Source organism: Tachypleus tridentatus, chromosome 3 (genome assembly GCF_004210375.1).
Source record: "Tachypleus tridentatus isolate NWPU-2018 chromosome 3, ASM421037v1, whole genome shotgun sequence".
NCBI classification, from domain to species: Eukaryota; Metazoa; Arthropoda; class Merostomata; order Xiphosura; family Limulidae; genus Tachypleus; species Tachypleus tridentatus.
Window position 1 is genome coordinate 39,674,476 of NC_134827.1, and position 13,511 is coordinate 39,687,986.

Consider the following 13,511-nt stretch of genomic DNA (forward strand, 5'->3'; position numbering starts at 1 on the left):
AACAAAACAAACATCTGTATCAGGTTATTAACACTGGCAGCACCACAACAAAACAAACATCTGTATCAGGTTATTAACACTGGCAGCACCACAACAAAACAAACATCTGTATCAGGTTATTAACACTGGCAGCACCACAACAACACAAACATGTGTATCAGGTTATTAACACTGGCAGCACCACAACAAAACAAACATCTGTATCAGGTTATTAACACTGGCAGCACCACAACAACACAAACATGTGTATCAGGTTATTAACACTGGCAGCACCACAACAACACAAACATGTGTATCAGGTTATTAACACTGGCAGCACCACAACAAAACAAACATCTGTATCAGGGTATTAACACTGGCAGCACCACAACAAAACAAACATCTGTATCAGGTTATTAACACTGGCAGCACCACAACAAAACAAACATCTGTATCAAGTTATTAACACTTTGGCAGCACCACAACAAAACAAACATCTGTATCAGGTTATTAACACTGGCAGCACCACAACAAAACAAACATCTGTATCAGGTTATTAACACTGGCAGCACCACAACAAAACAAACATCTGTATCAGGTTATTAACACTGGCAGCACCACAACAACACAAACATGTGTATCAGGTTATTAACACTGGCAGCACCACAACAAAACAAACATCTGTATCAGGTTATTAACACTGGCAGCACCACAACAAAACAAACATCTGTATCAGGTTATTAACACTGGCAGCACCACAACAAAACAAACATCTGTATCAGGTTATTAACACTGGCAGCACCACAACAACACAAACATGTGTATCAGGTTATTAACACTTTGGCAGCACCACAACAAAACAAACATCTGTATCAGGTTATTAACACTGGCAGCACCACAACAAAACAAACATCTGTATCAGGTTATTAACACTGGCAGCACCACAACAAAACAAACATCTGTATCAGGTTATTAACACTGGCAGCACCACAACAAAACAAACATCTGTATCAGGTTATTAACACTGGCAGCACCACAACAACACAAACATCTGTATCAGGTTATTAACACTGGCAGCACCACAACAAAACAAACATCTGTATCAGGTTATTAACACTGGCAGCACCACAACAACACAAACATGTGTATCAGGTTATTAACACTGGCAGCACCACAACAAAACAAACATCTGTATCAGGTTATTAACACTGGCAGCACCACAACAAAACAAACATCTGTATCAGGTTATTAACACTGGCAGCACCACAACAAAACAAACATCTGTATCAGGTTATTAACACTTTGGCAGCACCACAACAAAACAAACATCTGTATCAGGTTATTAACACTGGCAGCACCACAACAAAACAAACATCTGTATCAGGTTATTAACACTGGCAGCACCACAACAAAACAAACATCTGTATCAGGTTATTAACACTGGCAGCACCACAACAACACAAACATCTGTATCAGGTTATTAACACTGGCAGCACCACAACAAAACAAACATCTGTATCGGGTTATTAACACTGGCAGCACCACAACAACACAAACATGTGTATCAGGTTATTAACACTGGCAGCACCACAACAACACAAACATGTGTATCAGGTTATTAACACTGGCAGCACCACAACAAAACAAACATCTGTATCAGGGTTATTAACACTGGCAGCACCACAACAAAACAAACATCTGTATCAGGTTATTAACACTGGCAGCACCACAACAACACAAACATCTGTATCAGGTTATTAACACTGGCAGCACCACAACAAAACAAACATCTGTATCAGGTTATTAACACTGGCAGCACCACAAGAAAACAAACATCTGTATCAGGTTATTAACACTGGCAGCACCACAACAACACAAACATCTGTATCAGGTTATTAACACTGGCAGCACCACAACAACACAAACATGTGTATCAGGTTATTAACACTGGCAGCACCACAACAAAACAAACATCTGTATCAGGTTATTAACACTGGCAGCACCACAACAACACAAACATGTGTATCAGGTTATTAACACTGGCAGCACCACAACAAAACAAACATCTGTATCAGGTTATTAACACTGGCAGCACCACAACAAAACAAACATCTGTATCAGGTTATTAACACTGGCAGCACCACAACAAAACAAACATCTGTATCAGGTTATTAACACTTTGGCAGCACCACAACAAAACAAACATCTGTATCAGGTTATTAACACTGGCAGCACCACAACAAAACAAACATCTGTATCAGGTTATTAACACTGGCAGCACCACAACAAAACAAACATCTGTATCAGGTTATTAACACTGGCAGCACCACAACAACACAAACATGTGTATCAGGTTATTAACACTGGCAGCACCACAACAAAACAAACATCTGTATCAGGTTATTAACACTGGCAGCACCACAACAACACAAACATGTGTATCAGGTTATTAACACTGGCAGCACCACAACAACACAAACATGTGTATCAGGTTATTAACACTGGCAGCACCACAACAAAACAAACATCTGTATCAGGGTATTAACACTGGCAGCACCACAACAAAACAAACATCTGTATCAGGTTATTAACACTGGCAGCACCACAACAACACAAACATGTGTATCAGGTTATTAACACTGGCAGCACCACAACAAAACAAACATCTGTATCAAGTTATTAACACTTTGGCAGCACCACAAGAAAACAAACATCTGTATCAGGTTATTAACACTGGCAGCACCACAACAACACAAACATCTGTATCAGGTTATTAACACTGGCAGCACCACAACAACACAAACATGTGTATCAGGTTATTAACACTGGCAGCACCACAACAAAACAAACATCTGTATCAGGTTATTAACACTGGCAGCACCACAACAACACAAACATGTGTATCAGGTTATTAACACTGGCAGCACCACAACAAAACAAACATCTGTATCAGGGTATTAACACTTTGGCAGCACCACAACAAAACAAACATCTGTATCAGGTTATTAACACTGGCAGCACCACAACAACACAAACATCTGTATCAGGTTATTAACACTTTGGCAGCACCACAACAAAACAAACATGTGTATCAGGTTATTAACACTGGCAGCACCACAACAACACAAACATCTGTATCAGGTTATTAACACTTTGGCAGCACCACAACAAAACAAACATCTGTATCAGGTTATTAACACTTTGGCAGCACCACAACAAAACAAACATCTGTATCAGGTTATTAACACTGGCAGCACCACAACAAAACAAACATCTGTATCAGGTTATTAACACTGGCAGCACCACAACAACACAAACATCTGTATCAGGTTATTAACACTTTGGCAGCACCACAACAAAACAAACATCTGTATCAGGTTATTAACACTGGCAGCACCACAACAAAACAAACATCTGTATCAGGTTATTAACACTGGCAGCACCACAACAAAACAAACATCTGTATCAGGGTATTAACACTGGCAGCACCACAACAAAACAAACATCTGTATCAGGTTATTAACACTTTGGCAGCACCACAACAAAACAAACATCTGTATCAGGTTATTAACACTGGCAGCACCACAACAAAACAAACATCTGTATCAGGTTATTAACACTGGCAGCACCACAACAAAACAAACATCTGTATCAGGTTATTAACACTGGCAGCACCACAACAAAACAAACATCTGTATCAGGTTATTAACACTGGCAGCACCACAACAAAACAAACATCTGTATCAGGTTATTAACACTGGCAGCACCACAACAAAACAAACATCTGTATCAGGTTATTAACACTGGCAGCACCACAACAAAACAAACATCTGTATCAGGTTAATTAACACTGGCAGCACCACAACAACACAAACATGTGTATCAGGTTATTAACACTGGCAGCACCACAACAAAACAAACATCTGTATCAGGTTATTAACACTTTGGCAGCACCACAACAAAACAAACATCTGTATCAGGTTATTAACACTGGCAGCACCACAACAAAACAAACATCTGTATCAGGTTATTAACACTGGCAGCACCACAAGAAAACAAACATGTGTGAAAGGTTATTATTATTTAGGAAGAACCACAACAAAACAAACATGTGTGAAAGGTTATTATTATTTAGGAAGAACCACAACAAAACAAACATGTATTGAAGGTTATTATTATTTAGGAAGAACCACAACAAAACAAACATGTATTGAAGGTTATTATTATTCAGGAAGAACCACAACAAAACAAACATGTATTGAAGGTTATTATTATTCAGGAAGAACCACAACAAAACAAACATGTATTGAAGGTTATTATTATTATCTACGGCCTTCTTGGAAGTGACTGTTATGAATCGTGTTTGTAGCTTTACAAACATCGTGTTGTGAAACAAGTTTCTCAACCTAACATCGTAATTAAGTATCATATATTCATGTTGTGAACATGAATTACTTAGCTCTAACATTACTATTTATCATGACAGCTTCATGTTGTGAAACATGTTGTACAATTTTACTTGACTACTGTTCATGGGTCGTGTCAAGTTCGTGTTATGTAACATGTTTCCCAAGTCCGTATTTCTACTTATCATTCAAGTCACGCAACATCAAGTGAATGTAACATAATTCATATTAACACAAGCTATGTCCACATGACAGTAAGTAAATCCAAACTGAATGTTTTACAGTTTTAAACACCATATCAAGTTTTGAAAAGAACATTTATATTAAATCTTCATCTATAATACTAACATTATTTATTTCTTACCTTAAAGTTTCTATGGACTTGTAACGGGTTAGGTCAAAGGTCAGGACAGCTGCTGCAGCATTTCGGCAATAGAAAGAGCTCAAACCGGAATATTTTTCCGCACCAGCCGTGTCCTGAAAAGCCAGAGTCAAAAACCAACTGTCACTGGTACAGACACACCATTTTCACATAAGAAAGCAACATTCAACATAAAATGAAGGAACACATACAGGTTGATAGGCCTAACATTTCAGTGTATGTACCTCTACAAAGCAACGTTTAATCGCTAACTTCGCTAATAAAGTCCAGTTAGTCCAGATTTTAAAGTACACAAAATAAGCATTAACCCACCGGAACATCAGTTAATAAGTAAAGAGTAGCGAATGGACCTAACTTTCTTGGACTTTCCAAAATGGATGAAATATAATATCATAACCTTATGACTGAGAGTATATTTTCATGGTTGAACGTGTTATTTTTATTCCACAAATTAACCCTAAAAGCTATTACGTTGTTTGATACTTAAACAATAAGTGTCCAAATAAGTGCATTTAAAAAGCGTACACTTACATTAAAGCGTTTACTGATAAACTTACTCCACTTACGTTAAACCCTTTAGTAATAAACTTACTATACTTACATTAAACTGTTGACTAATAAACATATCCCTAAGAATCTTAGTTTGGCATTCATCTAAGCAACGGATAGAAAGAATGGTTACACAGATACACAAACATTTTGATAGTAACGATAGAAAGGGCAGATAATGACATGTGCATGAATTTTGATAACATGAATAGGAATAATACATAAACACGTGAACAAACATTTTAATAATATGAATAAAAGTATAAATACATACAAAACATTTTGACAACATGGAGAAAAAGGATAAACACGCGTACAAATACTTTAACAACACTAACAAGGACAGATAAACACATATACAAACACTTTAACAATACTAATAAGGAAAGATAAACACGTGTACAAACACTAACAATACTAATAAGGACAGATAAACACGTGTACAAACACTAACAATACTAATAAGAACAGATAAACACGTGTACAAACACTAACAATACTAATAAGGACAGATAAACACGTGTACAAACACTTTAACAATACTAATAAGGACAGACAAATAGGTGTACAAACACTTTAACAATACTAATAAGGACAGATAAACACGTGTTCAAACACTTTATCAGTACTAACAAGGACAGATAAACACGTGTTCAAACACTTTAACAATACCAATAAGGACAGACAAATTTGTATACAAATATTCTGATTACACAGAAAGGAAAATAGACAAACACGTGTACAAACACTAACAATACTAATAAGGACAGATAAACACGTGTACAAACACTTTAACAATACTAATAAGAACAGATAAACACGTGTACAAACACTTTAACAATACTAATAAGGGCAGACAAATTTGTGTACAAATATTCTGATAACACAGATAGGAAAATAGATAAACATGTGTACAAACACTTTCACAATACTAATAAGGACAGACAAATAGGTGTACAAACACTTTAACAATACTAATAAGGACAGATAAACACGTGTTCAAACACTTTAACAATACTAAAAAGGAGAGACAAATTTGTGTACAAATATTCTGATAACACAGAAAGGAAAATAGATAAACAAGTGTCCAAATATTCTGATAAAACAGAAATGAAAATAGATAAACACATGTACAAACACTTCGATAACATGGATATAAAGAATAGATAAACACATGTACAAACATTTCGATAACCTGGATAGAATAGATAAGCACGTGTACAAACGTTTCGATAACATGGATAGAATAGATAAGCACATGTGCAAACGTTTCAATAACATGGATATGAAGAATAGATAAACACGTGTACAAACATTTCGATAACATGGATATAAAGAACAGATAAGCACGTGTACAAACGTTTCGATAACATGGATAGAAAGAATAGATAAGCACGTGTACAAACGTTTCGATAACATGGATAGAAAGAATAGATAAGCACGTGTACAAACGTTTCGATAACATGGATAGAAAGAATAGATAAGCACTTGTAAAAACGTTTCGATAACATGGATAGAAAGAATAAACACGTGTACAAACATTTCGATAACATGGATAGAAAGAATAGATAAGCACTTGTAAAAACGTTTCGATAACATGGATAGAAAGAATAGATATGCACGTGTACAAACGTTTCGATAACATGGATAGAAAGAATAGATAAGCACGTGTACAAACGTTTCGATAACATGGATAGAAAGAATAGATAAGCACGTGTACAAACGTTTCGTTTCGATAACATGGATAGAAAGAATAGATAAACCGTTGTACAAACATTTCGATAACATGGATAGAAAGGATAGATAAACTCGTGTACAAACATTTCGATAACATGGATAGAAAGAATAGATAAGCACTTGTAAAAACGTTTCGATAACATGGATAGAAAGAATAGAAAAACACGTGTACAAACGTTTCGATAACATGAAGAGAAAGGATAGATAAAAAGTGTACAAACATTTCGATAACATGGATAGAAGAGATAAGCACGTGTAGAAACGTTTCGATAACATGGATAGAAAGAATAGATAAGCAGGTGTACAAACATTTCGATAACATGGATAGAAAGAATAGATAAACTCGTGTACAAACATTTCGATAACATGGATAGAAAGAATAGATAAACTCGTGTACAAACGTTTCGATAACATGGATAGAAAGAATAGATAAGCACTTGTAAAAACGTTTCGAAACATGGATAGAAAGAATAGATAAACTCGTGTACAAACATTTCGATAACATGGATAGAAAGAATAGATAAACTCGTGTACAAACGTTTCGATAACATGGATAGAAAGAATAGATAAGCACTTGTAAAAACGTTTCGAAACATGGATAGAAAGAATAGATAAACTCGTGTACAAACATTTCGATAACATGGATAGAAAGAATAGATAAACAGATTCATTTGTTACTGATCATTTTCTTATTTGCGACGTAGGTTTTTAATTTATCTTACTGTTATTTGATATTTAATTTATATATGCACCCTACGTGATCGCGTGCACAGTAGTCGATAACAAGGCTGGAGAAATACAGACATATAATTATTTACGCCTCCAAAATTGACCTCATGACACGCGCACATCTTGACCTTTTTTTCTATATTCTACGTAAGCACCAGTTTCGTGTGTCTTAGAAATATATCGTACATAAATCAAGTTAAACAACCAGTTGGCTCCCCTGAGGGCTTATAAGTTTAAAATATCAAAGCTCGATTTTTCCCTGTGGGCAAAGCACAAACAGCCCATTATGTTGCTTGAAGCTTTAAAACAAATAAGTAAATAATGATATTAGATTCTTTCGCTGTCTAGTGTGAAATGGTTTATTTACTTTCAAATAATCAATAGTGACAGAGCCTTATATTTTTAGACAAATAAAACCGGTCACGACATAATAGCACCAATGTTTTTCCAGTGTACTTGTATGTCTCATAAGAATTGTTCTGAAAGTGATGCCTGTTTCTAACACGAATACAGAGATCTGTTACGCACATGAGTCAACGTAATAAGTTGAATTTCGTCTGATTGATGTATAATATTACGACATTTGTCTTTTTACTTTAATATAAGTTATTAAAGTAACTGTTGCAGTTAAACCCCGCAAGTATATGTTTTGTTTTAATTTCGCCCAAAGCTACACGAGGACTATCTACGCTATGTGTCCCTAATTTAGCAGTGTAAGATTAGAGGGAAGGTAGGTGGTCACCCACCGCTAACTCTTGGGCTATTCTTTTACCAACAAATAGTAGGATTCACCGTCACGTTATAACACCCCTACGGCTGAAAGGGCGAGCATGTTTGGTGTGACATGGAATCGAACCTGCGACCCTCAGATTGCGAGTCGAGCACCTTAACCACCAGGCCTTGGTAGGCCACTTATTCGGTCAGACAAAAGTAACTCTAGAATCGACGGCGAGCGCTTTTGAATATTCACCTTCTCACTAACTCATCAGTACAGATAGCTCCTTGTGTATCTTTGCACTATCAGACAAAAGCAAACAATAAAAAAGGCCCAAAGAGCCCTTCATGTGGAGTTTCACTAATATTCTGAATAGATACTTTTTTTATCAAATCAACATTGAATGTTACAATCAAATTCCATTGTATTACTTTTGTTACCTACTGAATGCTGAGAGGTTGTGACGTAGTCAGTAAACACTGTAACGATGATACTTTTAAGATAATTTCAAAAAACTAATTATCTCTTCAGAGAAAAGAAACACAGCAGTTTTTCATTGTCCCCAACAGAGGTCTCTAGATGAGATAACGGTGAGTCTGCGGCTTTCCACTAGAACAGGCCCGGCATGGACAGATGGTTAAGGCAATCGATTCGTAATCTGAGGGTCGTGGGTTCGAATACTTGCGACACCAAACATGCTCGCCCTTTCAGTGTTATAATGTGATGGTCAATCTCACTATTCGTTGGTAAAAGGTAGCCCAAGAGTTGACGGCGGGTGGTGAAGACTACCTGTTTTCCTTCTAGTCTTACACTGCTAAATTAGGAACAGCTAGCGCAGATAGCCCTCGTGTAGCTTTCCCCGAAATTAAAACAAAACAAAACAAAAAATAATCCTCTGAAACACAAAACCCACCAGAAGGATAGAACCTGAAATTTTAACGTTGTGAACCCTCAAGTTTACCGCTGAGTTACTGAAGATACGAATAGTAGACACAATAAAATAATAATTGCGAAATATCTTGCTTTGAGATAAAATGATTTGAAAGTATTCCAAAGCAAATACCATTGTGTTTGTGATTTACTATAAACAGGGTAGACGTAACATTTTAACCGATGTGATGTTGTACAAAGTTACTATACGACAAGACTCGAAATCTGGTTATATCAATATCATGAGACAACACTCGGAGTTTGGTGTTATTCACGACAACACTTGAAATTTAGCGTTATCCATCTTAGAAGACAACAGTTAAATCCATGTTATAAGATAAGACCCCAGGTTGGGCGTTACTTCAACTTGTCAAACAAGACTTGAAATTTGTTCTTAGAACAATTTCTGAGGCAGAAACTGAAAGTCACAAATTGTATTTAATATTATTTCTTAAAATTCAGTTTCAACAGTTGTTCCTGGGGAAGGGGGGTCATAGGTTAAAATACGGAGTAAAAAGGCTTCAGAAAACCTGTTGTATGATCCTTAGTTTTAAACAATTGAACATTACTTTAAACCATTTGTAATTTTGAATTAACAAAAACGTCGAGTGTCGTTCACGCAATGTTGTTACAATTGACAACATATGTCAGAAAAATACAAAATATAAGAAAAACAGAATATATAATATTTAAAACAAAAAACGTAATGGTTGATAATTTTAAATACAAAAATTCTCAATAAACAAGAATATATAATTTACGATTCACTAAAGTTCCTAAAACTGTTTCTTAACTTGTTCACTTACCCATATTGCTATATTGTAATTACCCCACTGCTTCAGTAAGAAAGATGCGCCAATAGTCTGTAAAGAACAGTTTAAAAACGTTTGTAAAATAATAGCCATAAATACATAATGTTATAAAATATGTACAGTAACTGTGTACCATATAGTAAACTTGTTGAAACAAACACGTAGAGCCCAAACAATATACACCCTGTAATATAATGTGGAAACAAGGTTTGAAGCCTAAAGAAGTTATACAGATTAACAACTAAAATAAACGTATCATTTCTTAAGATACAACACTTTGTTAAAAATGCTGGCGTTATTGAAAAACGTTCAATATAACACATTAAACACGTACATAAATACAATACCATAACACTATTCTCATAACGAATTTATATTCTTAAAAGGAAAACTACATAAACTGGGATAAACAGCAACATGGAAAAACGTTCCAAACAGGACTTAAAGTACACTTTATAAAATTATTATTGAAGCATCTAAAATAGTTACGACCGAACCTAACAATGTCACGACTAAAAACCATTTAAAACAGACAGTACTATATAGAAGATTAGGATAATAAGAGTGAAGGTTATCTTAGACAAACAGTACTATATACAAGTTTAAAATAACACGAATGAAGACTGTTTTTATATAAACAGTACTATATACAATATAGGGATAACATGAATGAAGACTACTGTACACAACAGTACTATAAACAAGTTAAAAATAACATGAATGAAGACTTTTATACAAACAGTACCGCATACAAGTTGAGGACAACATGAGTAAAGACTATTTTATACAAACAGTAAGTAATATATAGAAGTATAAAATAATATGAATGAAGACTATTTTATATGAACAGTACTATACACAAGTTTAAAATAATATGAGTGATGACTCTTTCATACAAACAGTACTATATACAAGTTTAGGATAACATGAAGGAAGCCTATTTTATACAAACAATACTATATATAAATTTGGGATAACGTAAATGAAGACTGATATAAACAGTACTATATACAAGTTTAGGATAACATGAAGGAAGCCTATTTTATACAAACAGTGCTATATATAAATTTGGGATAACGTAAATGAAGACTTTGATACAAACAGTACTATATACAAGTTTAGGATAACATGAAGGAAGCCTATTTTATACAAACAGTACTATATATAAATTTGGGATAACGTAAATGAAAACGTTGATATAAACAGTACTATATACAAGTTTAGGATAACATGAAGGAAGCCTATTTTATACAAACAGTACTATGTATAAATTTGGGATAACGTAAATGAAGACTTTGATACAAACAGTACTATATACAAGTTTAGGATAACATGAAGGAAGCCTATTTTATACAAACAGTACTATATATAAATTTGGGATAACGTAAATGAAGACTTTGATACAAACAGTACTATATACAAGTTTAGGATAACATGAAGGAAGCCTATTTTATACAAACAGTACTATATATAAATTTGGGATAACGTAAATGAAGACTTTGATACAAACAGTACTATATACAAGTTTAGGATAACATGAAGGAAGCCTATTTTATACAAACAGTTACTATATATAAATTTGGGATAACGTAAATGAAGACTTTGATACAAACAGTACTATATACAAGTTTAGGATAACATGAAGGAAGCCTATTTTATACAAACAGTACTATATATAAATTTGGGATAACGTAAATGAAAACGTTGATATAAACAGTACTATATACAAGTTTAGGATAACATGAAGGAAGCCTATTTTATACAAACAGTACTATGTATAAATTTGGGATAACGTAAATGAAGACTTTGATACAAACAGTACTATATACAAGTTTAGGATAACATGAAGGAAGCCTATTTTATACAAACAGTACTATATATAAATTTGGGATAACGTAAATGAAGACTTTGATACAAACAGTACTATATACAAGTTTAGGATAACATGAAGGAAGCCTATTTTATACAAACAGTACTATATATAAATTTGGGATAACGTAAATGAAGACTTTGATACAAACAGTACTATATACAAGTTTAGGATAACATGAAGGAAGCCTATTTTATACAAACAGTACTATATATAAATTTGGGATAACGTAAATGAAGACTTTGATACAAACAGTACTATATACAAGTTTAGGATAACATGAAGGAAGCCTATTTTATACAAACAGTACTATATATAAATTTGGGATAACGTAAATGAAGACTTTGATACAAACAGTACTATATACAAGTTTAGGATAACATGAAGGAAGCCTATTTTATACAAACAGTACTATATATAAATTTGGGATAACGTAAATGAAGACTTTGATACAAACAGTACTATATACAAGTTTAGGATAACATGAAGGAAGCCTATTTTATACAAACAGTACTATATATAAATTTGGGATAACGTAAATGAAAACGTTGATATAAACAGTACTATATACAAGTTTAGGATAACATGAAGGAAGCCTATTTTATACAAACAGTACTATATATAAATTTGGGATAACGTAAATGAAGACTTTGATACAAACAGTACTATATACAAGTTTAGGATAACATGAAGGAAGCCTATTTTATACAAACAGTACTATATATAAATTTGGGATAACGTAAATGAAGACTTTGATACAAACAGTACTATATACAAGTTTAGGATAACATGAAGGAAGCCTATTTTATACAAACAGTACTATATATAAATTTGGGATAACGTAAATGAAGACTGATATAAACAGTACTATATACAAGTTTAGGATAACATGAAGGAAGCCTATTTTATACAAACAGTACTATGTATAAATTTGGGATAACGTAAATGAAGACTTTGATACAAACAGTACTATATACAAGTTTAGGATAACATGAAGGAAGCCTATTTTATACAAACAGTACTATATATAAATTTGGGATAACGTAAATGAAGACTTTGATACAAACAGTACTATATACAAGTTTAGGATAACATGAAGGAAGCCTATTTTATACAAACAGTACTATATATAAATTTGGGATAACGTAAATGAAGACTTTGATACAAACAATTACTATATACAAGTTTAGGATAACATGAAGGAAGCCTATTTTATACAAACAGTACTATATATAAATTTGGGATAACGTAAATGAAGACTGATATAAACAGTACTATATACAAGTTTAGGATAACATGAAGGAAGCCTATTTTATACAAACAGTACTATGTATAAATTTGGGATAACGTAAATGAAGACTTTGATACAAACAGTACTATATACAAGTTTAGGATAACATGA

At 33.8% G+C, this 13,511-nt stretch overlaps 1 protein-coding gene across 3 annotated transcripts in view; it reads right to left on the minus strand.

Moving 5' to 3' along the window:
- LOC143246735 (ras-related protein Rab-20-like) overlaps positions 1 to 13,511 on the minus strand; it is an 86,724-nt gene that overhangs the window by 13,434 nt on the left and 59,779 nt on the right. For all 3 annotated transcript variants that reach the window (XM_076493823.1, XM_076493822.1, XM_076493824.1), the window contains 2 exons: positions 10,234 to 10,290; positions 4,750 to 4,862 (listed from right to left, as the gene is read on the minus strand). In XM_076493823.1, the coding sequence (XP_076349938.1) occupies positions 4,750 to 4,862; positions 10,234 to 10,290 (170 nt within the window). The remainder of the gene's footprint in view (positions 1 to 4,749; positions 4,863 to 10,233; positions 10,291 to 13,511) is intronic.